Genomic DNA, 27,126 nt, shown 5'->3' on the forward strand with positions numbered 1-27,126 from the left:
AAAAAGCCATGGCTGGTCCACGCTGCTGGCCGGGCTCGGGCGAAGGGGCTGTTTAATTGTGATGTAGATGTTCGTAAGGTGGGAGGGTTCCAGAGTGCAGGCTGCAGCTTGAGCGCAGGCAGTTAAACAGCCCCTTAGCTGGCACAGGCCAGCTGTGGGTGTTGAATAGCAGTGGAGACGTACCCTGCGTTCCTCCATCTGTAAAACAGGAATAATGTTAACCTGGAAAAATCCTGCTGTCTTCAGTGGGACCAGGATTTGGCCCTAGTATTTTGTAAAGGACTTTGAAATCCTCGGGTGTTAAGTGCTTTCTAAGTGCAAAGCATTATTAGCACCTCCAAACTACAGTGGAGGGCTCTTCAGAACTGCCAGGGATGATGCGGAGGGTGAGGGACGGTTGAGCAAGAGTCCTGAACAGCCTGGGTGAGGGAAGGCACAGAACTTGGACTTAGCCCATGGCATCCAGCTCGGCCAATAGCATTAGTGCTTCGGGTGTAATGAGTCCTGTCAACTCGGCGTCGTGGAGAAGGGGCTGCCTGCTTTCCTTTCCAGAAGATTGCTATGGTTATCCTTTTATCAGCAAAGAGCTGAATGAAGCCACTAAATGCTGCACTCTGATGGACCCTAATGGTGCTTTCTTCTCTCTCTCAGAACTGTGTGCGCGACATACATGCCATGCAGGGCTGAAAACAGATCCCACTGAAGAGTGCTCGTCCCCAAGCTGGTTCTGTTTTATACCAGCGTTGGCATGAAGGAGACCTCCTCTAGAAGCAGGAGCTTTACTGCCTTCAGATGGACCTTCTTGATGTGTTGGGCTCACTCTAAAATCAAGTCAGACCATACGGTGCAAGCTGGCTGAATTCAGCTTGTGCATTGGGGCCGCCTGACCAAGCATGACCTGGTATTGAGACCACAAAGAAAGGAATCCACCATGGTGTGACCTTAAGCAAGCCCCGGGCAAGAGGCTGATCTGCTGAAATGGCAAGAGTTGGCTGGAGCTGGATTCCTGGGTTTTGAGGGGACACGGGTGCCAGAAGATCAGACTGTTGAAGAGAATTAAAAAGCCCTGGCATTAGAGCTCTGAGGCGCCTTCTGGCTGAAGTGCCAAGCGATAAGGACAGCAGGAGGGCTGTGAGGTAGAGCCCTGAAACACTGCAGTACAATGAGTGGCTGTGAGTGGTGAACAATGTGCGCGAAGCTGCCTGATGTGTGATTGCTTCTTAAGTCTGATGAGGGGTGCTATGAAACCATTGGGCCAGATTCTGGCCTGGGTTAAACCAGAGTACATAGGGAGTAATAGTTAATTTAAATGAAGTTGCTCCAGATTTACACCAATGGGACTTCAGACCAGTGTGTGACCTGCCTGATTTTTATAGTAAAACACTCTGAAGGTGCAAAGAGACCTTTATTCAAGGTGCCGTGGTGCAAATGCAGCTGTGAACAGGATCTTTAGTCTGCTGCAGGATTGCTGGACTCTTTCATATGCTGCAGAATGGCAATTTTGAGACATGCTCACTTAAATTAAATGGAGGTTTGTTTTTTTTATTTAAAGAATGCAGTATGAAAATGAGTAATCCATTCAGTACAGTGGTCCCTGGGTTTAGTTTGATGATGAATTCAGTTGATTTTGTGCTGATCCTGCACTTTTTAAGACACTGCTCACTTTCATACTGACCAAGCATCGCTGCGTTGTAGCGATTGTCAAGGGGCTGAGAAGCTGGTGGGCTTTGCACCTACACAGGGCACAGTTGAGTTTTCAGCATCTAAAGGGAGAAAGTTTGGGATTGTGTGATAAGCACACTGCCTGCATGTGGGGGATGTGTTTGATGAAAAGGATCAGTTGCGAAGGAATCGGAGTGTTAACATTTGAATGCCATCTTTAGATTTCAGGGTTAACACCTTATTGAGATGAATGGGGTGATTCACCCCTCTTAGAGCCATTGTTTCAGGCTGTCTGCAGACTCAGGCAGGCAGCACTGGGTTGTTTTATATTTGGTCTTGTTTTCAGAAATGTCCCTTGAAGCATGTGAGGCCTAGAAATGTGATTTCTTAAATGAAAATCTTACGTGCTGGAGAATTGTACTGCAAAGGATGGCCTAGAAGTGAACTCTGGGGTAAATTCCATGGATATTGAACATCACAAGCTGTCTGACAAATGTTAACTAGTGTTTGTAACATTGCAGACATAAGTTTTCTTACTTTCCTCTTCCAGGAGAGAGACAATGGGCAGCTAAATGCCTTTGCCATTCGTTGTGTAGCTGGGAAAAAACCCAGGAGTCCTGAGGGAAAATCTTGGCCCTGATGAAGCCAATGGGAGTTTTGCCATTGACCTCAGTGGAACCTGCTTCCCAGTTCCCTGCTCTGACATATACTTATTGGCCAATTTTGAGTTGTACTGGGGGAGCGAGTCAGTGGAGAATTTGCCCCCCTCTGACTGACACAGCTGTTTTACAATGAAGTCAGTGGATAGCGTGGTGAAATATGAGCTGCAAAGCTAAAACAGTTGGTGCGAGACACGTGGCTCTGACCCCTGCACATAACTCCTTCCCTTCTGGCTATCTGGGCAGGTATTGTTTTGGTGCCCATCGCTGTGGTACACGTTAACAATAAGCTTGTTGAAGAATGCAGTCCATTCATGTTCTGTACAGTTCCGGCTCCTTGTGCGAGCAGCAGCAGCCTGCTGATCCAACAGCAAAGACCCGTGTCAGCCAGTGACCATGCCTTATTGTGCTTTCCGGGCTTCCGGGGCCTTAGCTCTGTTCAGTGAAATCCCATGCAGTCGGAACAGCCTGGCTGGTATCCGGCACCATGCTAGCTCACAGCATGTCCCACTCCCCCTGTGCAGAAAACTGCTGCGGCCAAGGCCCAAGCGCTGGGCAAGGCTAGCTTTAGAAGGAGACGTGTTCGATCTAGTTGTTGGGCTGTGCAACGTTCCACGTGCTCCAGGACAAGTTGGCTGGGGGCTGGCATCAGCGCACAAGCGGAAGTGCATAACGCTGACAGTAGGCGAGTGGCAGACCCCACCGATTTAGTCGTCTTGCTACGTGCACCCAGTAGGGATGACGTCGTCACCTCCTGTTTACGTGTGTAGAGCAAGAGGAGATTCATTGCAGGAGTGAGGTGCGTCCCCAGTTGCAGGCACAGGTATGAGTGGTGCTTGTCAACTGTGCTGGTTATAGTGCTTGTTTCAGTCCACTTGGTGTCTGTGTTTCAGTTTTGGAAACTAGTGAGCAGCTAGAACCAAAACATCTGTGTCGGGTGACTTCATTACTATGGTTCCTTTGACTCCAAGGGACCAAAAGCCATATTGACACACACAGCATGAAGAAGCATCCTTGTGTCCTTAAGCACTGTACAGGTCTTGGGTTTCTACAACACCGCTGCTGGTGATGGATGTGCTACTTCGCAGTTGGAAAGCATCTGGCTAGGAGGAGTGTTTGTGTTGGGTGTGCTCCTCTAGTCTCAGGTGGATTTTGAACCATATATCTCAGAAGGGACTGCTTGTTGGATGTGACTTTTGGAAACTTCCCATGGAGGCACAGGGTGTCTATCAGCCACCTGGTATTTTCTGAATTCAACCTTAGATCCTGTCCGGCACTATTTTTCTGCAGCTTTCACAGGGGTATTGTTGTCCTATCTGTCAGACTTCGATTACAGAATCCTTTTCGGGCCTGCCTCAAGTAGCCAGCAGCCAGTTCATCGAATGTGTGGCATTAGTCTCCAGCCATCCTGTGAGACAGCCAGGGAGGCTCTGGTGTACACTGTGGTTTCTTTGTGGCATGTTGTTAGCTCCAGAGTTCCTTCACTTGAGCTTCTAGCTGATGCCTAATTCAGCTTTGTCTTCTGTTCTCATTGTTCCGTCAGCAAACAGGGATAATACACGGGTCTCATTGGGTGACCATGCTCAGTTCCCATTGAAACGTCACGTATGTATTTTGTGGAGGACAGGGCTGTTTTGTAGAAAACAATTTCTGGACTGACAGCTGTTGTGATTGTTCCTCTCTTCTCAGACTTAAATTTGGTGGTCTTGGCCATGTCAGCAAATGTCTCCATGTCAGATTTCTTGTTGGGGCTGAAGCTAGATGACTCGGTAGAATCAAGTGCACATCTCTCAGATCTCCTTATTTGTTCTTCACCAGCATCTGCTATTGTCTGGAGACTTGATACATCTGATGTTACATGCAGACTAGTAGATCTGTTGGCAAGCACCTCTGGATGTGATTCAGGGCCAAATAGGTTTGTCTTATCAATAATATGCTCGGTAAGAGCTGTAACATGTCGCTACATGGAAGAGAGATGAAGGTCAAGGACTTGTTTATGGACTTTGTCCTCACTGCTTCTTGTTAGGTCATAGCTTTTTCATATTCATAATATGAAGCTGTGTATTGTCATCTCTAACACTAATACTGACCTGTGCATAAGTGTCTGAATTCAAAAGCTAGTTTCTAGAATATTTCAAAGGCTAGTACAGCATGTGTAGGTAATTGCAAATTAAAACCTTCTACCAGGCAGACTAGATGCTACAATGTACATACAGAAGTTTACCAATGGAGAAGCATTACGTTAAGAATTTCTATACTTTATATCTACCCACTATGCAGTACAAACTGTAGATACAGCATCTACTGTAGCTTGTGCACAACCTTCGGTGTGAGACTCATCTGGTTGGTGAACTTCAATTGAAAATATAGAAAACTATTTATTTGTGAGATATTTGACAATCAAGAATATGTGACATGAAAACACTTCGTGTTAGTATATTGCAAAATGTTGATAGCTGCCATTTTTGTCACATGCTAAACAGCTTCATTGTTTCTGCTGGGGGAGGGGCGGCGACTTGTCCACGCAAAACCAATAACAGTCTTGGAATACACTGTCGTTTGGTAGCTTTGACCAATAGACACCACAGTAAGTTGTTGAAATGAACCAACCGTAGTCATGTTGCCTTGTTTCTGGAATTGTGCAAAAAATGGCTCTCTTTAGGCACCATTATCTTACCTTGTCTGCAGGCTGATGGCAACATTTGACAGCTCCGTGTCAGACCTCATCTAAACATACATAATATAAGTTTTCAAACGATCTGTGATGTTGGTGTGTAGAGGGTGGGCATGTTTAAGCTCCAAAAATCTGGCCCTTTTTGGAGAACTGCTTTATGCCTACAAAAGCTTCACGTGCCAGTGGCGCTCAGGGTAACAGTACACTCGTCTGGTTAAGTGTCTGCACTGAGTTTCTCTGCAAAATCTGATGGCAGCAAGGATGGGAGTCCAAGTGTAGCATGACGGTTGGTGTCTTTTTACCGGTCTTATTTTAGTTGCAACCCTAGCTCCACCCCTGACTTAGCATGTCTGTCTTGTCCCATCTGTAACATGGTGATACTTAGCAAAGGTACTTCTTGGTTAGAAACAAAACAAAATAAAACCCAGCCACTGCCCCAAGGGACTTAGTTTCAGCATAAGACAAGAGATGGAGACAGACATGAGCAGAAGGAAACAATCAGACTGCTTTGGTCAGCACGACAGGCGGTGGTCTGAGCACAGCGGCAGCTTCACCATTGTCAGTTTTTTGCAAGCATTGTGGCAGAGGAGAGTTTGAAAGAGGACTATACGTTAGTTTTGCAGATGTTTGTGGGGAGCTCCTTCCCAGTATATGGGGCAGCCTGGGAGAAAGCACGAGGGGTGTGTGAAAATTTGGCAAGTGGGTGCTGGAGGCTGGTACCATGAGCTGATTGTGAGCAAGGATCAACAGCTTGGTAGCAAATGAGATGGGTAGGGTGGGGACTAGCTATGAAGGGCCTTGAAAGTGAAGTCAAGCAGTTTGTTTGTGCTGGAACAGTGGGAGCTGATGGAAGAATGCGAAGAGGGGCGACATGGTCAAAGCGATGGGCTAGGAAATGATCTTAGCAGTAGCTTTTTGAATGGGTATTGGGGAGGCCAAGATTGTTGGTTGAGTTAAACCCTGAAGCAGGAGGGTTTGTGTCTGCCAAAACTCTTGGGGTTTTGTTGTTCTGTATCACAGAAGATGGGTAGAGAACTTCAAAGAGCTCTGTACGAGTGTGACGTGTTCTTGAGGGACTTGAATGGTCACTGTAGAGGTAATCCATAAAGGGTATTCTAGGACCAGGGTTTGTCCCTCTGTGTGGCACAGGGGCTGGAGGGGGCAGGAGTTGATCTGTTTTCTGTAGCCTTATAAATAACAGGATTGCCAGCGCTATTCTTGCGGGGCTTTGCTGGAGGGCGTCTCTGGAGAGCAGGCTAGGTGAAGGGGCAGAGTGCTGAATCTGTAACTTCAGTAGCTATTTGGCTGTTTGGGGAAAGAATGTCTGTGTTAAACAGTCTGACTAAAAGTTTTTCATTGAAAGGCCACTTCCAGCTGCAGAATGAGTATCTGCTCCATCGGGGTAGGGCAGTCCGTGATGGTCAGCCATGATACTGGGCACATCGCTTGCCTGTGTACCCCTGGACATGAAACTGACCTGCCTGAACCGCAGCCGCCCAGTGAGACATTGGCTGGAGGGACTTTGTCTCTTGGCAAGCACTGGCTCAGTGCTTGGAGAACTAGTGAAACAGGGCCCTGACATCACCATGGAACTTCCCTGGTTGGGGACCACGATTTCCGAAGTGGAAAGGCAAGTGGGGCGTGAAGAATGGACGAAGGATATAGGCTCACTTTCTGCTTCGTGCAAACAGACAGCTCCTTTCCAAACAAACAGCTGTCCTCTTCCATCTGGCCTCTATGGTCCCCATCTGTAGTCTGGTGTTGAGATGCCCTCTTGAGTGACACCGGCACAGTGGGAAGGAAAAGAGAAGCACAGCCCTCAAGGTATGTGAGAAAGGGAGACAGCCGGGGTGTGCTGTGCAGCAGGCTCGTAACTCAGTAACCAGCTGTCTCCGGTATTGGGTTCACCATGGCTCCAGGCCCATGCTCAGGAGCCCTGGCACCCGGCCCATAGCCCTGCTTGGCCTCTTCCCCCTGAGGTCCTTCCCATCGCTCACTCCCCTCCCTTTTCCCTCGGGGAGAAGGGGCTGTGCAGGGATGGGGGATCAGGGTAGAGTAGGGGGGCAGGGCCTCAGGGTGGAGTACAGGCAATGGAGGAGGTGTTGGGGCCCACAAGGATTAATTCAGCCCTAGCTGTCTTACTGGCTACATCTTGCTTCTCTCCAATTCAAAGTTCCCGGCCTCTGCTGAGCCTCTGAGCTCCCGGCCTGGTATGTGTCCCTCATCAGGGCTCAGTGCTTTCCCCCAATTTCTCTGTGGAGAGTTCTTTACTCCTGCCTGCTTGTGGTATTGCTCAGCAGGGTAGCTCTCCTTTCCCCAGCTCCAGCGCTGGAGGGAGTGATGATGCAGGTAGCAGGGCCTGCCGCGTGGTGCTGAGCTCACATTTGGTTCTCAAGTGCCTGGCAAAGCGGTGGGGGAATCTTTTGGCACTGGGAAACAGCTGCAAAGCTCTGCTCAGTGTGGGTCGAGCTGCACTGAGGGGGCGGGCTAGGATTGCACCCAACGCAGCTGATTGATGCTGTCAAGGTGTGGGTGGCTGGCAGAGGTTGTCCTTTGTTGTTTCATTTTATTTTTGGGGCGCTTGATTTTTGTGCTGCAACTTTAACTGCCCCAATGTCTGCAGTTACTGGTACAGTTTCTCCTGGCTCACACCTGATGCAAATTTCCTTGCCTGCTTAAGAGCAGTGTCCCTGCCACACCCCTGTGTTTGCATAGGAGAATTTACTCTGGATAGTGGTAACAATCAGTAACCCCTCACTTCTTTAACACTGCTTACATTGTTGCAACTGAGGGGTTGGTTTTGCCTATGTAAACATCTTGTCTTCTCAGCAGAGCAAAGAAATAAGAAGAGACAGGGTTGGATTTCTTTAAAGAGGAGGAAGAACTCTATTGTGTTCTAAAACTTCAGCATCCTCTTGGTCCCACCCTGCCGCTGTAATCTTCCCCTCGCCCCTCTGCTCCACAACTCTTTCTCCCCCCCCCCCCCCCCCCCCCCCCCCCCCCCCCCCCCCCCCCCCCCCCCCCCGGGCTTGAGTGATGCCCAGTTGGGAAGCTTGCCCTAGCAAGGAAGAGGACCCCACCCCATTAACTTTTGCAGCATTTAAGCATTCTTTTTAAAAACCAAAACATCTTTGGCTTTTCTGCTTGTGGTAAACCTTCCAATTGGGACTTGGTGCGGTGTGGTCTTCCAGAGTCAGTAGACAGACCGCTCCATGGCCCCTGCTGCTGCTATGCTGCCCTGCAATGCAGAGTTAACAAGGTTCTGGTCAGTTTCCGCTGCTGTTCAGAACCCTATAGACAGCAGCAGAACAAGCTGATTTCTGCTGCTGCTTGGCGACAACTGGAATGGCAGCAGAGGTATTCATGGGAGGAGGAATTGGCCTCTCCCCCACATACCCGGAGGCTGTGGTACAGGGAGGTGAAAGAGGAAAGATCCTTATTTCCTGCAGCTAAAACGTGGGCATGGAGCTTCACATCAAGAGTCCTCTACAAGCCAGAGGCTGATCAAAAAATGGTGTAACCAGTAAGGATCTAGGGTAGAAATCCCTGCAGCAGGGGAGCTGGGCTTCTCAGCCCCTCCACCCCCCCGCCCCCAGCCTTATGCTTTGGATCCACCTCTGTCTAGTGGGTCTAGTTCTCTAGCAAATAAATGAGTATTTCAGGGCTTATTCTCCTACAGGAAATGTGGCTTCTTCCCCTCCTCCCACAAAGTAGCATGTGCCAAATGAGTATTGCAGAATTCCAGCTGCTGTGGGAAGCATGGGGTGGGGAGGGAGACTGTGTCAGTCTGCTGCCCAGAATCCAGATCTGAAGCCAGCTGTGATCCTGATTCAAACAGGAGAAAGCATTTCAGCATGGTTGTGGGCAGGGACAGGGGAGAGGGTGCTATGGAATGAGACCTCTTTTGTGTGTGGCCAGGAAAGTGCATGGGGGGGAGTCAAATAAGACTCATCCTACTTTTTCTCTGCCTTGCAAGCTGGCATCTGCCAGAGTTGGAGGTACCCAAAACCTCAGGGAAGACTAAATATCTACAGACACATTGTAATTAATTTGTGGGGTTTGATTTTTAACAGTATTCTACACTTATAGCCTGCTACATCTCACATTCCTCTCTTTCCTTGCTTTCCCCCTCCATTCACTGTAGGAACTTAGGTAGATGTGTTTCGCCTCATGCCATTTTACCATCTCATATGATATTTGTAGTTATTAAAGCTCCAGCTTCTGGAGTCATGGAAATGTGTGTCTCAGCTTTCATGTAAAAAGTTTCTAGCTCTCATGGTTATAGGAGACAGCTTAAAAACCTAACCCAGGTGCATCCTGACAGGCTGAGAAACCAGAAGGTAGAAGAAGAAAAACCTATTTTTTAAAAAAAATGTCATGACTTTTAAGCTACTCTCAAAATTTCTGGGGGCTTGAGTTGTAATTTTTGCTGTTGGTTGTTTTTTTGTTAAGTGTGTGGGCTGGTGATGTTGGTTCTAGGGGCGGGACTGTAAATGGGCTCAGCACCGGTTGGCAACCATCCTGGACATTAGAAATGAACACATCTATTCAGTCATGTAACCTCCCCCTTCCATGAAGGGGAGAGGCCAGTACTGCCCCCGTGGAATCCATTGAAGTAGGAAAGGCAGAAGGTTAAGTTTGGGGTTTGTTTGCCCCCTTAAGGCTCGCCTTGGAGTGTTAGCCTGCATCTATTGTACCTCCTGCATGGCGAACTGGTTAAGTAGGAATCGGATGGGGGGCAGCGTGGATGGGTTAACACGAAGAGAATCCAAAACTTGAACTCCTGAGCGTTCCTGTGTTTAAACGTTCAAGGAGCGTGTTTAGTTCTTACTTTCTACATCGCATAAAGAGGATGAAGTGGGAAAGCCCAGGGCTGGGAATCTGAGAGTTGGGTTCCATTCCAAGCCCTGTCACTGACTATGTGTGGCCCTAGGCGAGTCACTAAGGTCAGGCCTGTGCTACAAAGTTGTCAGCATAGCTGTGTCGGCCACAGGTGTAAAACCACACTCCAGCCGGTGACATGCTAAGCTGGCAAACACCTAGCCTACATGCAGCTGTCCAGACAGAGCTTTGGTCAGAATAGCTGCTGCTGCTCGGGGAGGTGCGGTTACTGCGCTGGCAGAACTTCCCCTGCGGGCAGCATGCACTGCAGCGGCATGAGGTACTTTGATAGAACGATGAAGCCTTAATTAAACGAATGTAAATGCTGATAGATCCCTAAGGATCTTCTGGGCATTGCACATCCATCCCCCAGGAGAGGAGCACATGCTGGGATAATAAGACAAGTGTCAAGTGCTGTACACCTGGTGGAAGCTCTCATCTTGTGGGATTGGACAACAGAGAATGTCTGCAATATGCTTGGCAGGTTTGCCACCCTGGTGGGCAAGACCCAAGCGCTACACACACATCTCCTTTATAGCTCTGGGGTTGAGTCATGTGATGGTGTGGGAGTCCTGGCCTGTTACTTCCTTCCTTTTGACACTCCCTGTTTTCCCCTCCCCACAGAACCAGTAATGATGAATGGTTCCAATGTTGCCAATACGACGACGTCCAATGCTAAATCTAAAGATGAGCAGGTAGTGAACGGGCACGATGAGAAGGAGAACAACCCTTTCGCGGAGTACATGTGGATGGAGAACGAAGAGGATTTCAACAGACAGGTGAGGGGGGGCAGCTGGCTCCACATCTCTCTGCAGCCCTCACTTCAGAACCAGATTGCGCTGTTCCAACTGGATGTGCAAACAGGCCAGGGGATGAGCAGAGAAGAGACAATCTGCTCCTGTTCTCCGCACCCTCCCATCCCCCAATTACATCTGGCCACGGTGACAGAAAAGACATGCCCTTCCCCCAAACTTTGTTCTGAATTTTAGGCAAGTCCAGTTCCTGCCTGCCTAGTTTGGAAAAATGAGGCCTGAGTTGGGCATCCAGAAATGGATGTGCCCCAAATCACAGGTCACTTCCAACCGCATTGTCCGTAGGGAGCAGGGTTAATGGCTTGAGCGCCAGATGCTTGCCAATAGGTGGACTCAATCAGGTCACAGTGTTGTTGCAATAACCTTAAAAGCTGTTTGCCCTGAATTTTAGCAGATGGCAACCGAGCAGAGGAAACCTTGGAAGGAGAGAGTTAATGGTCTGCAAAATACTTGATAAACAATGATCAAAACTTTGCGTGACTCTCTTGTCCCAGGAGAAGCTTGTGACTTAACCGATGATGAGCTGGGAGCACTGCAGGGCTTGGTTTTTAGGCAGTCTCCCCATTCCCAAGACACAGTCTTATCCCTTGGACTCTCATAGATTTTTGTCCTGATGCCAAGCCTGTGCGATGTGGCAGGGGAAACCTTGCTGGAGCTCTGCAGAGGGGAACAGCACATGCCTCTAGCTGGAGGAAACTTCGACTTTGCTTGAGCTGGGCGGGGAATGAGCTCACCCGGCGCTGGCCATTCCACTGGCTGAGCAAGCGCCTGCTATGGGCAGGAAACCTGAAACTTTCCTGTTGGAGCCAGCGGACAGGCCTGCTGCTTTCCTGAAGTTCCCCACTCGGTATCTTCAGTGTACCTGTGTGGTGGGGGATGATGATGATGATGATGGGGAGTGATTCAGCTGAGGGAGCGACTGGACAGAGGCCTTGCTTCCCTCCCTTCCGCCATCTCCCCAAAAGGGGAACTTCCTCAGTCTTTTATGTTCTCATCAGAAAATCTCCCATCTGGTAATGTTTAAGCTTGTTCCCATGGGAGCAAACCCCAGCCTCCAGCTCACAATAACCTTCGGCGCAGAGCCGGAGTCTTGCCACGCCAAATTATGCAACAGTCGTTACTAAATTATGGCTCTTTTTTTTTTTTTTTTTAAATTGCAACTAGACACAGCCACCGCCCACGAGCAACTGCACGGATGGGACTGTGTTAGACTAATTAGAGAGAATGTTTGCAAAGTACTCAGCTGCTGGAAGCCCCATGGAAGCACTCATAAGCAGTGTTAAATTGAGTCCAGTTTGCCTTTTTTCCCTGAAGGGAGCATACTACGAACGGAGGCAGATGTGGGTGCTAAGGGGCTGTAGATAGGAGTGATGGGGTGAGGGATGAAAGCTGGGGATCTGTTTAACTGGGGAATGGGATCCCATTGCTTGGGACTCTTCAGTGAGATTGCAAAGGGAAACCAGTCTGCACCTTCCTGCATTGCCAGCCTCAGCTCTTAGACTAGACAGACTTTGAATCTGGAGCTATCTCAATGATCTGACCCAGCCGGGAGGTACGTGTGTGGGGTTATAGCAGCCAGGCCATATAGCTTGTGTTGCAGGAGCACCTGCGGGCACAGGGCGGGACCAGGACTTGCAGAGCTGCCAGGTGCTGCCCATTCTAGATGGTATCAGTGGGGTAGCTGTGTTAGTCTGGATCTGTAAAAGCAGCAGAGAATCCTGTGGCACCTTATAGACTAACAGACGTTTTGGAGCATGATCTTTTGTGGGTGAATACCCACTTGATCAGATGCATGTCGATGGATTTCCACTCCATACAGCTAAATGCAGTGCCTTGCATGGTGTCAAGTATCAGAGGGGTAGCCGTGTTAGTCTGGATCTGTAAAAGCAGCAGAGAATCCTGTGGCACCTTATAGACTAACAGACGTTTTGGAGCATGAGCTTTCGTGGGTGAATACCCACTTGGTCAGATTCTAGATGGGACCATCTGTGTTACAGCCTTGACAATGGCGAGGTCTGGCTTTTGCCCCTGGGAGTGTGTGATCCAGACTGCAGGGCTCGACGCACCCGTGGGGAGCAGAAAACGTTCCCGGGGGCACAAGAAGCTCAACCAGCTTTTTCGGGACAATCTGAGGTTTCACTGAACAGTTTCTAGTCCTGATGGTTGTCGGCGGGGAGCCCCCCTGTGGGACAGCACTGGCTTGGGGCACAGACTCAGGTGAACCATAGAGATGGGAACCCACCTCCCATGTCATCCGAGGCAGAGGTAACTCTGAGCCCATCGCTCTGGGTCATGCGACTGCAGTGAGGGGAATTAGCCTGAGGTGGGCTTGGCCCTGTTTCCCACTGTTAGTCTTATCCCTTCAAAAGGCTGTTAAGAGACCATCCCCTTCCTTGCCCCCACAAATCCCTGTGGGGGTTGGAGGCCCAGGCAGCGGTGGAACAGACCTGACTTGTGGCCAGCCCCAACTGGGTGACTTGTCCCTAGAATCAGGGTTGAATCCTTCCCAGATTCACTTTCTTCCCCTTCCCCACCAGTTTTCTGGAGTGTTTTTCTTCCTTGCGGTACTAGCCAAGTGGAGAAGTGTCTGGGTGTCTTCATAAGCTCCAGGCTCCTTGCCACGCTCCTCCTTCATTGATTCCATTGGCCTTTTCCCATGGAAGAAAGGCTCCTGACCCAGAGAGCCTGCACATCCCAAGAGGCAGTGGGCTCTGGCTGTAATGGAGAAAACGCAGGTTCGATACCAGAGGAAGCTAGAAGATGCGGTGAGGGGAGTCGGGGGAGTTGTAATGCTTGTGGGAAGGTGCAAAGGAGATTTTAAGAGCCCCCCACAAATGAGGCACATTTTTTCCAGTGAGGGCAATTAACCACTGGAACAGCTTCCCAAGGCCTATGGTGAATTCTCCATCGCTGGCAACCTTTAAATCAAGATTGGATGATTTTCTAAAAGATCTGCTCCAGTTCATACAGGAATGAACTCAGGGAAGGCCTGTGTCATGCAGGAGGGCAGACTAGGATTAGCAGCGATCCCCTTAGAATCTGAGAGTCTCCGAGCTCAGACTGTCATAGTACGCCTGTCTACACACCTGGCTTAGCAGGACATCTGCTGGATTGTGCTAGTGTGGCTGCTCCCTTCCACATCTGGGTATTGTCAGCACCATTGCTGGTTTCCTTGTGATACACCTGAGCTCTACACGCAGGCACCTGCAGCGGTGCCCAAGCGTGCCCAGCTCTGTTGCTCACAGCAAGGTGAAGCTCTGTACTTCATGAGTGTGTCTCTCTCACCATGCAGCCAACCCCACTGTGTAACTCGGGAGAAAGTGCTGCGTCTCCATGACCAACTTGGCAGTGTCAGTTCGACGGCCTCCGCTGCATCGTTCCAGTGTCCACAGCAAAAATGCAAAGCCCTGAATGAATCTGTGAGGTTGTTGGAGGTGCAGTTTGCTCAGCCTACAGGGGCCATGCTCCTGCTGGGATCTGTAGCTCATGTTGGGTTAAGGCGGGTTCTACATACCGTGGCTGGTCTGAGACCCAGTACTGTGCATTCATCTGCACATCCTCAGTAGGTTGGAATCCAGAGCAGGGCTTGAAGTGCAGAGAAGGCTCTGAACACCTGCATGAAGCAATCGGCAGGCATTGGGCGACAGTTACATTGATTTGTATTTAAATGACGGGAAAGAGGAAGCAAGAAGGCTGCTCTAGGAATAAAACTGCACAAGGTGGGATGTCCTGGAGTAGTCGGCTCATTTGGGAATGGGGAATTTGGCAATCAAGGAACCTCTGTTTCTCCTCAAGGTACTATCCAGTCTCAAGGACCTGAAGAGAACCCATACCGTCCTCTTTTGCAGCCTCTGTGCAGTCTAGTTGTTTAACCAGCTGATTTGGGGGGCTAAGCTGGATCTGATTATATCCGTCAGACAGCTGCAGCAGCAGGCGCCAGTCCTGTGCACGCTGGGGGAGCTCTGCTGAAATAAGTTTAAGTTAACACATTCGTCAGACAATCTGCAATAAACTTCTTTGCAGAATACAGCAATATAAGGATGGCCAGACCCTGTTAGACCAGGACCCACCTAGTCCAGTATCCTGACTCCGGGATCCTGTACCACTAAATGTTGCAGAGAAAGCTGCTAGAAACCCTGAGGTGACAGCTGGGGAATGACCAGCCCCCAGGAGAGGTGTCCCAGAATTGGCTTAGAAGGCTAATGCAGAGACTTGTTTTTAGCCTGCATTGCTGCTGTAGAATAACCTGAAGATCAGAGAAGTCTCTGATCAGCTGTTAGAGTGGATGGGCCCTGTCCTGTTGGGAAAGTTCTCAGTCCTGAGCTGAGAGGAGGAGCTGGTCTGTAAGATTTCAGGCAGGATCACATATTTAAGTGTGGTGATGGTGGTTCTGCTTTTTGTTTTGCTCCAGGCTGGGCTTGGCGCTGTCTCCTGACAGATGCTTCCAACGCCGGCCTCTGGCTTGCAGTCTCACAAGGGCTTGCTAAACACCATTGCAACTGCAAGGTCAAGGAATGGGTCTTTCCTGACACAGCAGACCCTGCTCCCCTGTGGCTTGGAGTGAGTCAGGGTTTCTACTGGGGCAGAGGGGATAGCGCCTCCCCCTGCCTTTATAATCTTTGCCAAGCCTCTGTTGGACGGGTAATAGTCTGAGGCTTTTTAAGAAGAACTTTATAACTTAATTGGCCATGTAGCTGTGAAGTAGCTCGAGTGTGCCTGGAGCCCAGATAAAAACCCTGTGGCATGTTTGCTTCCCCCAATGAATTGCCTGCTTGGTGCAATAGGTCATAAGTAGGGCCCTACCGAATTCACGGCCGTGAAAAACGCATCATGGACTGTGAAATCTGGCTATTGTGGGGTGTGGTAATGCCACCTTTACTTCTGTGTTGCCTTCAGATCTGGGCAGCCGGAGAGTGGTGGCTGCTGGCCGGGAACCCAGCTCTGAAGGCAGTGCCGCCACCAGCAGCAGCACAGAAGTGAGGGTGGCATGGTATGGGGAGGGGGCAGGGCTGGTCTTGTGAGTGATGTGGATGACTGCCCGGGGCAGAGGGGTGCTATGTTACCCATCCCCACACAGCCAGCCCAAGGCCCCTATGAGCCCTGAATGCTGGGGAGGAGCAGGGCTGGGGGCCCTGACCCTGTGCCAGGCTCTAGCTGCTAGTCCTGGCTGGGCTGTGGAGGGATGGGATTTCCTCTTCCCCCTGCATGGGCCGCTCCCGGGGCTGGGTCAGACCCACCTCCAACAGTGGTGCAGAAGTAAGGGGCGGTTCTGCCTTCAGAGCTGGGCTTCCAGCCAGCAGCTGCCCCTCTCCAGCTGCCCAGCTCTGAAGGCAGCGCTGCCGCCAGCAGCAGCGCAGAAGTGAGGGTGGCAACACTGCAACCCCCCAACGCAAGCCATGTGACCCCCTCACAACTCCTTTGTGGGTCGGGACCCCCACAATTACAGGACTGTGAAATTTCAGATTTTTTAAAATTCTGTAATTGTGAAATTTACAAATATGGAGCATGAATTTAGTAGGGCTGTCGGTATAAGTGACTCGCATACGAAGAGGAGGAAAGGGAGCCATGTGTTTAAGGCATGGGACTAAAAGCTGGGAACAGAACACACAACATCCCAGCTCTGTCACCACTGTCCTATGTGATCATGGGCAGGACGCGTGCTCTTGCTGTGGCTCAGTTTATCCATCTGTGAAATGGGCTGTTGGGCCCGTTTTAACACATTGCTTATGCCCTGATGTGGTTTTTGGCTTTGGTAGTGCAGTGCCTGTCCTAAGGGCTTAGTCAGATAAGATGAGATGCGCTGGGAGGCGGAAGGAAGGTGGCCTTGTGGGCCATGTGGCAGCAGCAAGTCTTTAGGAGCGATTTGATTTGGGATGGGGGGCAGGAGTACAGGGACCACGAGGCCTTTGCATGTTTGGGTGGACAGCAGGAGAAGATGCAAGCTGGAGTGATGGAGCAGAGGAGAGAGATTCATTGTTAGTTCCGTTGCTTGCTTGCTGTGTGCCTGCTGTAGTGTGGTCTGTTTGGGGGGACTGTGTGCTGAGCGTGGGGGCCTGCTACCCAAGGCTGAGAGCTTCCTAAGGAGTCTGTAGCCTGCTGTCCTTGGATCCCTTGTCGGGAAGCGGGGGGGTAGGGCTGCTCAGGGAGAAGAGGGGTTTAAAAAGGCAGTTCCTAAGCAACGAGAGGAGCTAGCAAAACTCCCGTTTGCGAGGGAGTTTAGGGGGTGGCTGTGTGCAAGAGGCACCAAACAAACATTCTGTAAACTTAGACTGATAACACCCCCCCCCATCCCTAATGAAGAACAAAAACAAAAAAATCCTGCAAGAGTAAAAAGAACGGCGGCGAAGTCCAGCAGCAGAGCAGGGGCGGGGGAGGACATCCAGTTTACTGCACTGAATGCAGCATACACGATTACCTGCTTTGTGGGCAGGTGGCAAATGTGTGCATTCAGTGCAGGTAGCTCATGGCCTTCAGAGACCAACTATGAGCTCTGGAGACCAGAGTGGCTGAACTGGAGGAGTGAAGGGACATGGCAGAGCGGCCCTATCCTCACTGACAACTGCTGGGCTGTTGAGAAGGATGAGAGTCTTGGAAGGAGAACATCAAGCTGGAATGGAGGAAAACAATCTCATAGTTGGGACCTTCCTTCCAGATGGTATCACTGTGTCCTTGCACTGAAGATATCCCTCCAGAGGACATCTGGGAAGAGACAGGTAATAGTCATAGGGCTTTGGTTATTAGAAACAGAGAGAGCTGGGTTTGTGATGGCCAGGGGAACCACATGGGTGAATTGCCTGCCGAGTGTGAAGGTTGCAGGTCTCTTAAGACATCTAAACATACTTGTGTGCAGTGCTGGGGAGGAACAGCTTGTCATGGCCAAGACCATAACAGGATTCCAAAAAGAACTAGATAAATTCATGGAGGACAGGTCCATCGATGGTTATTAGCCAGGATGGGCAGGGATGGTGTCCCTAGCCTCTGTTTGCAGAAGCTGGGAATGGGTGACAGGGGATGGATCACTTGATGATTCCCTGTTCTGTTCATTCCCTCTGGGGCACCTGGCACTGGTTACTGTTCAAGACAGGATACTGGGCTAGATGGCCTTTGGTCTGACCCAGTAGGGCCATTCTTATGTTCTTATGGTACACATAGGTATCCATGACATAGGGAAAGGTGGTAGAGAGGTCATGGGAGGCTAAATTTAGGCTGCTAGGTAAGAGATGAAAGTGCGGGACCTCCATGGTAGCAGTCTCTGAAATGCTTCCAGTTCCAGAGCAGAACTTCAGTATCTCACTGTGTAGATGAGACATTGGTGTAGGGAGGGGGAGGTTAGGTTTATTAGGAACTGGGGGGCCTTTTGGGAAAGAGGGAGCCTACATGGGAAGGATGGGCTCCACCTAAACCAAAACGGAACCAGGTTGCTGACTTAAAATTAAAAAGGTCGTTGAGGTTTTTAAACTAAGGGCAGGGGGAAAGCCAACAGGTGTGGAGGAGCACAGTTTGGACATAGTCTTCCTTTTAGGGGGGTGGGGCAGAGCTTATTAAGGGGGATTCTCAACATCCTGGTAAAGAGGGAGGATAGAAGTTGATAAGGTAGGAGCTGAAGAAAAAATAGTCAGACCAAGAGAGAGTCCCATTCACTTATATCCCACCAAGGCAGACAACTAAGTATTGACAGATTTATAAGTGCTTGTATACAAATGCAATGAGACTAAATGCTAAGGTGAATTTGAGTGCCTGGTGTTAAATGAGGATATTGATATAATGAGCATCACAGAAACTTGGTGCACCAGTGGTAATCATGGGACATGGTCATAGCAAGGTACAAAATATATCGGAATGACGGAGCAGCTCGTGCTGGTGGGGGAGTGGCACTATATGTGAAAGAAAACAGAGGCAAATATCGTAAAAATCTTAAATCAAACTGTATCATGGAATCTCTATGGATAGAAATTCCATGCCTAAACAGTAAGGGCATAGCAGTAGGAATATACTGCCGACCCCCTGACCAGGAGTTGGGGGTGATTCAAGTGGCTGCGAAAACCCAGTATGATCTGTTAAAAGGGGTGAACAGTGAACTGGCAAAATGTGCTGATGTTACAACATTACTTAAGATTAAGTCCAAAGCTGACAGTGAAGAGTAGCAACGGGATCTTACAAAACTGGGTGACTGGGCAACAAAGTGGCAGATGAAATTCAGTGGTGATAAATGCAAAGTAATGCACATTGGAAAACATAATCCCTACTATCCATATAAAATGATGGGGTCTAAACTGGCTGTTACCACTCAAAAAAGATTTTGGATTTATTGTGGATAGTTCTCTGAGAACATCCACACAGTGTTTCAATCCTTCTACCTCCTGACTTTTGAATATCTTCAGTTACACTTTTTTGTCCTCGATTCCCTCTATGGCAGGTGGATCTATACTCTCGACCTCCAGTGAACCTCTGCCATCTGGTTGTGCTGGAGAGCTTGAGCCCAGGTGGAGGAGTTCTCCCTTCTCCAGTGTGTGCTCGCTCAGCAGGAGTAGCCTGCCCCCATGTGTCGGCATAAGCACACTGTTGGGTGGGGTTTAACTAGTGATTATGGACACTTTGATGGAAAGCTTCCAGGGCAAGCTTCATCTCCAAGAGTCTCACTTCTTGTTCCCTGCACACAGAGTGTGAATGTTTGTCCGAGCTGCCTTGTGGCGTGTTGCCAAAAGCGATAGGCTGAGCTACTTCTGCGGTGGGTTTTGTCTCATCTGTGCAAAGCTGATGTTCCACTGAACGCTGGAGCTGAGCTGCACTATAGATAGAAAGGGGCATAAGAGGTAGTGTACCCACCACCCATAGCGCCCCCTTGTGTCGGGGTGCAATGGTGCAAGGGGCACTGCTTTCCGGCGCCTCATGCTGACCGCTTGCCTCTCGCTGGGTTGTCCAGGTGTCGGCCGTCCAACCAAGTCAAAAGTTTGGTCCCTTCCGGAGTAACAGAAAGGTCCAAGTGAAAATCCTAACAAATCCAAGTAGTTGTTTTTCCTCTGCCCCTCATGGACCAAACTAATAGCCACTTCTGCAGCCAGATCACGCATGCTGGCTGCCTCCCGCAGGGTCTCTGGCAGTGTGCCCTGGGATCGCCCTGCTCCCCCTTAGGAGCCCTGTTTTAGGACTCCCCCTGCCATAGGAGTCTACTCAACTCCCCCTGGGTTTCTTCTTGCAGACCTCTCCTTCCTTTCCCTTCTCAGGAGCCGGTTTCCCCCTCTAGGACTCTGTGGGCTGGAGGCCAATGCCCTCTCTCCTCCCCCAGAGCCTGATGATAGGAGCTGTGCTACTGTCCCCCATCCTGGATGGCCCTGACAGTCCTGAGAGCGCCCCTGGCAGGCCGGGCCAGTTTGTTTACTTGCCGCATCTGCAGGTTTGGCCGATCGCGGCTCCCACTGGCTGCGGTTCGCTGCTCCAGGCCAATAGGGGCTGCAGGAAGTGGTGGTCAGTACATCCTTCAGCCCGTGCTGCTTTCCCGCAGCTCCCGTTGGTCTGGAGCGGCAAACTGCAGCCAGTGGGAGCCACAATCGGCTGAACCTGCAGACGCGGCAGGTAAACAAACTGGCCCGGCCTGCCAGGGGCTTTCCCTGCCCAAGCGGCAGCCCTAGTTTGAGAACCACTGCACTAGAGCACACTGCCTCCCAGCGTCCTACGGCAACTGTCCAGAACGCTGCCTGCAGTGCTGGCACTCCAGTGTTGTAATGCTGTCGTGTTAATAACAGGCCTGTGCAGAGTGAAGCAAACAAGCAATTGAAGGCAGGGCTGTAGAATCCTATTGCCTTCCCAGGGCTAATGCCTTGCAAATGTTTGGGCTTCCTGCTTTGAGCCCCATCCACATTTCATCTCAACCTCCACTGTCACGGTCCTCTGACTGGCTCGAATGCCCAATACAATGCATGCTATGAGCAAGCTCTGCTGGAACACGTACGCCGTAGTCATGGCCGGGAGTGATGTGCTGCCATGTTCAGGTATGTAGTGTAGATGGACCTAAAGTTGTAGCGCTCCCTTCTGCACTGACTGCTGCGTGCTGTTCACCGTCCCTCTGACGTCATCTACACCCTGAGAGCCATGTTTACGCATGGCTTTGCCTAGCTACCTTGGAGTCTGCTTCTGGCTCTGCCAACTACCTGGGCCAGTCATTTAGGCCCAGGGTTTCAGGCCAGCTACTTAAGCCCCCAAGTTTAATTTTCAAAAGTGCTAAGAACCTGCATTCAGCACGGCCAGATCTTAGCCCAGGATTAAACCGTGGCTCTGGCATGGTAAAAGCATGTCTCAGGGTGGCATGGCTTTCCCACAGCTATGTTCCTAAAGTGTCCGTCCCACAGCTTTTCTACAGGGCAAGGGGAGATGTACTTTCATTCATAGATTGCAAGGCCAGAAGGGACCACTGATCATCTAGTCTGACGGCAGGAAGCATGTCCTGTGTTGAGCATGCTGTGCGCACTCAGGCAGGTGGCTTGCGACCCTCGGCCTTGATGGTTCTTTCCCCTTCCCGACCAGGTGGAGGAGGAGCTGCAGGAGCAGGACTTCCTTGACCGCTGTTTCCAGGAGATGCTGGATGAAGAGGACCAGGACTGGTTCATTCCATCACGCGACCTGCCCCAGGGCATCGGGCAGCTGCAGCAGCAGCTGAATGGCCTCTCGGTGGGCGACAGTTGCAGTTCAGAGGATATTTTGGTAAAGATCTGGGAGAAGGCTGTGTACAATGTTAGGCGGCTTATTCCTTCACCCTCCCACTTCCCTGGTCCTTCTCATGTGATCAGAGATCCATATCCTAACATAGGGCATTGGTCCCTCGGGATTGCTCCACCCTGTCTCAGGGTGGGGAGCACCAGTGAGGGCAGAGCACCTCTTGCTGGTGGGGTTTACTCTGCCCTTGTGTCATCACCACTAGCATTGGTGGGATTCGCATGCACTGCATGGTGAGGATAGACCTCCTCAGTGTTGATGAATCTCATTTCCTTCCATGATGATCTCACAGGCCAGGACTAACCATCCCATCTCGGTATATCCAAGGGGTTACATTCTGCAGGGCTTCCTCCTGGGTCTGCGGGAGGCTGGTTGTCATAGGAATGAGTCATGCCCATCACTGGGGTAACCCCAAGCATCTGAGATGATTTGATCTGGAAAACACTGCTGACCGTGGGGCCTTGCAGCAGGCCTGTGGGTGTTATCCCTCAGCACAGACGAGGGGTGGGTGGGTGCTCTGCATCAGTTCCTATTACATGGCATCTTGAGTAGCCAGATCTACGGGTAGAGAGGGGGCGAGGTGGGGAGGAATGCACGATGAGAGGAATGATCCATCTCCCTTTTCTCTATTTCAGAGTAAAAGCAACTTGAACCCTGACGCCAAGGAGTTTGTTCCTGGAGTGAAGTACTGAACCTTCAGGCAAACGGACTGTGTCCCTGGCTTTTGGAGTGGGAGCGGGGGGTGGGAAAGGATCCGGATGAGAGTTGAACTCGGCACTGTGAATGGAGTCGCCGCGATGCAGGGAAGTCTTGCTCTATAAGCTTCTCGGGTACCTTTTTATTTTTCCTTTATAGCATCTCTTGTTTGGGCAGGCGGCTTTCTGGGACTTCCAGCCCTGCGGGCTTATCTCGCGACTGCTACTCCATTGATGGCCAAGTCCAGGTGTGTGCTTCGAACCAGCTAACAGAGGCCATTTTTGAAAGCAGGTTCCCTGCTCTCCTTCCCATCCGCAGCGGGCGAGGAAGTGCTGTGGGGAAGGGTGGGGCTTGGGGAAGGATCTGGATTGGGTGCGCTTCCGATTTCCGTTCAGCAGGGATTTTAGAAAAGCCGAAGCGTAATGAGGCTGCGACTCGAAATCCTTCCAGCCTGCTGGATTTCCCAGCTCTCCTCTGGAAACACGACGAACGCCCTTCCTCTGCATGCACCGACCACTGGACTGGGTAACTCTCCGCAGATTGAGAGGAGCCCGGCCTGCGTTTCTTGTAGGTGGAAGTTCTCAGGCCAGGGAGATCAGATCAGCAAGAGGCCAAGTCACCACCGGGGAAATGGCTCCTTCTGCAGAATGTCCATTCGCCTTGGCTATTTGTTTCTGGCTCTTGACCTTATTCAGCACTGCAGGCTGCCGCTCTGAAACCTCCAGCATCTGCCGTTTACAAATCACTAGGCAAAGTGACCCACCTCTTGACTTAAACAAAAAACAAACCCAAAGGGAACTAAATGCTCGCACTCCCTGGCATGCTGTGGAGAGATGTGTTCCAGCTCACACGGCAAACCCTGCTTAGAGAGAATGATCCAGCCACGTCTAGTGCGCTCCTTATGGGCCCCATCCTGCAAGGTGCTGTGCTCCCCTTGGAAGAAGATGCTCAGCAGCTTGTAAGATCAGGCCCTGGCTATTTGGAGTGTGGTCTGTCTGCTCCCTGGGCATTCACAAGTGTCTCATGAGAATGCTGCCATGGGTTGAGAGAAGCATTGGGGCTGCTGGTCATCACCTTCCCCGGGCACGGAGGGGCCTGGCTTGATGTCCTGACTTGTGCCCCACAATTTGCCTCTTGCTGTGTAAGATGCTTTGTGGGTCTGGAGGCAAATTTGGCTTCTGATAACGAATGCTTTGAGCTGATGAGAATTGTTGGCAAACAAATCAGAGCCCCAGAGACCTGTGGGAACCAGCTGGGAGCAGGAGATGCTGCCCATGTTGTCAACCAGTGTTTTTTGAATGGTCCCATGGTTTGGGATTTAACCCTTATGGGCTTGTCTCAGCAGTGGCACGGTCCCCATAGAACTTAGGCCTCCAGGTATTTAGAGATTAAAAGCATCTTGGGTTGCAGGAGTTGGTCACTTCTGAAGCCTGCCGAGCCATGGTTAGACACTGGTCTGGGAAACACAGGAACTTCCTATAACAGGAAGGGATTTCCATCCTCAGACTAGTCCGGGGGAGTGGGAAGAGCAAGTCCTCTGGGAGCTGTCAGATGGCCTTGCTGGGGCTGTACAGAAGGCTGGGGAACCTTCAGCGTAAAGGTGAGGGAGCAGCTTTTAGGAGGCAGTGCCTGCCACCTAGCCCTTGGGCTGCCAGAGGGCCTGCAGGATCAAGCTCTCTAGAGAAGCAGTTACCAGGAATTTTAACAGGAGCTGGTAAACCGCAGGCCCAGCTCCATTTGGAACAGACACGCTCACAGCTTCCCTCTCCTCTGTTCCAAGCCGGAGCCATCTTCTCTTGCAGCAGGAGGCCCCGCGGGATCCAGGCTTTAGCTTCCCCACGCAGAGCCCCAGCCTCTTTGGATTTTAAACCATCTTCTGGGAGGTTGATGGCTTCCTCCTTCTGGGAACCAAGCTCAGCAACCTCTGCGCCAGGTGGAACCAGCGGTCTCTCAGTGAGGTTGCCTAGGACGGCACTCGCTTTTTTTTATTACATCTGGCCTTGGTGAAGTGGACTGGGATTCTCTGCTCTGTCCATGTACAACACAGGCCACAAACTCCCATCTTCAGAATGTCACCAGGTTTTTAATCTCCCCTCCTTGCTGCAACTTTTTATATCGTCCCTTCAAACTTTTTTTCAGTAGATTGGCAATGGGGATTCTGGAGTCCTTTCGGATCTCACCTGGGCTGGTAAGATGGAAATTAATTACATGAGAAGGCTGCTACTGGCCTGTGTGAAATGAGTGAGGTTCTCAGGCCAGTTCCCACTAGCCTGGCAAACCCCATCACGCCAGCTGGCTCCGGTGTTGGCTGGCTCCAGTGTTGGCAAGCTCAAAAGAAGGATCCATGGAGCATGACTTCCCCTTGGGGCATAGTCAAAGCACATGGCATTGTAGCTCTCTGTATGGGACCTGCTTTGAGATTAAACTGAGAAATCCAGTCTCCGTGGCTGTCAGGCTGATGCCTTCAACCAGCACTAAACTCCCTTGCAAACTTCACCCAGGATCAGAAGTGGCTCAGACTGGAGTCTCACTGAAGTCTGCAGGTACCTATATGAATTTTGCTGCACAATGGCAGGGTTGGGCCTGGTTGTGTTATGTTATCCTGTTCTTGGGTACAACCGTTGCCTTCAGTGCCTACTTTCTGTTGCCCCCTCTAAAAGGGGTTTTTCCATTATCTGGAGCCAGAGCACCTGCCTGGCTACGTATCTAGCGATGGATGGACTATGGCACAGGAACAAAAATATTCAAACTCCAGCTGCCCTTTGGAACAGCCCAGTCTGCTGGGTCAGTGTGGATTCCACTGCCATGAGAGATTAATGCCCTCATGACTGCAGGAGTGGTAAGGGTGGGCATACAGGTCAAACTTCTTTTGTATCACTGGTTAAGTTCTCAATTTCCCCCCGCCACCCTGCTCTGGCTTCTTTCTGACTTTTTTGAAAACACTTTCTGATGACGTGCTGTACATTTTTAAGATAATGCATTATTAAAAATAAACCTTTTGGAGTTGTGCAGAGTAGTGCATAGATCTCTAATGGCTGGGCAAGCTCCTTATCCATGGGCACCTCCCACAGACTTCAAGATCCCCCCCCGTAGCATGCCCCGTGTCAACTTGTTCTTTCACAAGTCCTCATTCTGCAAAAGAGACGCATGTAATTCAGTGTTGATAAATGCAAAGTGATGCACACTGGAAAATATAATCCCACCTATACATATAAAATGACAGAGGTCTAAATTAGCTAATACCACTCACGGAAGCAACCTTGGAGTCATTGTGGATAGTTCTCTGAAAACATCCACTCAATGTGCAGCGGCAGTCAAAAAAGCAAACAATTTGGGAATCATTAAAAACGGGAGAGATAAGACAGAAAATATATTACCTCTCTGTAAATCCATGGTACGCCTACACCTTGAATACTGCGTGCAGATGTCACCATCTCAAAAAAGATATATTGGAATTGGAAAAGATTCAGAAAAGGAATTAGGGGTATGGAACGGCTGCTGTATGAGGAGAGATTAAGAAGACTGGCACCTTTCAGCTTGGAAAAGTGATAACTAAGGGGGGGGGTATGAGAGAGGTCTATAAAATCATGACTAGTGTGGAGAAAGTAAATAAGGAAGTGTTGTTTACTCCTCATAACACAGGAAGTAGGGATCACCAAATTAAATTAATAGGCAGCAGGTTTAAATCTGCAAATCCAGATGTGGAGGCAGTGAGGTTAATTCTCTGCAGGCCTGTTGCAATCAAGGCCAGGCCGTTGGGCAGGGAGAGCGAGCGGCTGCAGGAACTTGTTGGGATTTCCTGGTTATCATAGCTGCGCCTCCTGAGCCACATCTCCTGCGCCCAGGGGTGGATGCATTGGCCATGTTTTAAACACTGATCCTTGCTCTCTGAGGGGGCATAATGACAACCACATGGGTGTTAGCTATAGCAGGCTCAAGCAGGAAGTCTGAATAGGAAGTTGTGCCTCCTAGTCCTGTGTCCCTAACACAAACGGACCCTGGGCAGATCTAGATTTTAAAGGTGATCTGCAAAGGGAAGAAAATGGGTTTTCTTTGCCATGCAGGTAAGTTTTATATAAAAAGGGGGCAAAAAACACATCTAGAAACTCTGTTTTTGTGTCTTTAGGTGGCTAGCTGATGTCTCCACTACCACGTGAGTCCTGATCTACTGTAAGGGGAAGTGATCTTTTCTTAGGTCTTGGGGTTGTTGGGGACACGTTTAGCTCAAATACAGTACAGCCAATTGAGAGAAGAAAGTGGAAAAGCTTAAACTCTGCTGACAGTTCACCGTCCAAGGAAGATGAATGAGACTTGGTTTCCCTGATGCTTCTAAAGTTCAAACAAAAACCAAACAAAAAGACCCACTTGCCCTGTTTTCTTCCATTTGCAAAAGGGGTGGGAGTGGGGGGGCAGAGGAAACTGCTGAATAAATAGCAGCGCCAAGCCGGGCTCCCGGAGGAAGCACTGTCTGCTGTGGCCAGTGCCTGTAGCTGTGATGCCAGATCAAAGTGGTGTTTAAATAAGCAGTTGTCTTCAGGCTGTGGTGTTAGAGACAGTTGCTCCACTGTCTTATTCTGTGGGAAAGAGGAAATACGGGGGAGACGTTTTCTTAAAATTGGAAAGAAACATAAGCACCTTTTTCTGATCTTTGCTTTTGAACCAAATAGCAGCTCTGATAGTGTTGACAAAGAGGCAGTGACCTATTTCAGGGCTGTGTGCGTGCGCGGGGGGGGGGGGGGGGGGGGGGGGGGGGCGTGTTCTGCTGTGATCGGATGGGGAATTGGGGAAGGAAAGGGAAGATTCGTAGATTCCAGTGCCAGAAGGATCAATTGTGAGCATCCAAGCTGGTTTCCTGCATAGTACAGGCCAGAGAACTGCCCCACAATAATCCCTAGAGCCGAACTTTAAAAAAAACTTCCATTTGGATTTAAAAATCGCCAGTGATGCAGAATCTACTGCAACCCTTTCGATTTGTTGCAATGATTAATTACTCTTGCCTTTAAAATTTTATGCCTTATTTCCAGTCTGTCTA

General features: G+C 50.1%; 1 protein-coding gene across 2 annotated transcripts in view; it reads left to right on the forward strand.

Annotated features, from left to right (window-relative positions):
* Window positions 1-25,105, forward strand: part of PAIP2B (poly(A) binding protein interacting protein 2B) — a 42,818-nt gene extending 17,713 nt beyond the window's left edge. For both annotated transcript variants that reach the window (XM_032762435.2, XM_032762433.2), the window contains exons 2-4: window positions 10,501-10,655; window positions 21,210-21,386; window positions 22,034-25,105. In XM_032762435.2, coding sequence (XP_032618326.1) covers window positions 10,509-10,655; window positions 21,210-21,386; window positions 22,034-22,090 — 381 coding nt within the window. In that variant the 5' untranslated portion in view covers window positions 10,501-10,508 and the 3' untranslated portion in view covers window positions 22,091-25,105. The remainder of the gene's footprint in view (window positions 1-10,500; window positions 10,656-21,209; window positions 21,387-22,033) is intronic.
* Window positions 25,106-27,126: the final 2,021 nt, after the last annotated feature.

The sequence above is a fragment of the Chelonoidis abingdonii genome, chromosome 5, assembly GCF_003597395.2.
Source record: "Chelonoidis abingdonii isolate Lonesome George chromosome 5, CheloAbing_2.0, whole genome shotgun sequence".
In the NCBI taxonomy this organism is placed as follows: domain Eukaryota; kingdom Metazoa; phylum Chordata; order Testudines; family Testudinidae; genus Chelonoidis; species Chelonoidis abingdonii.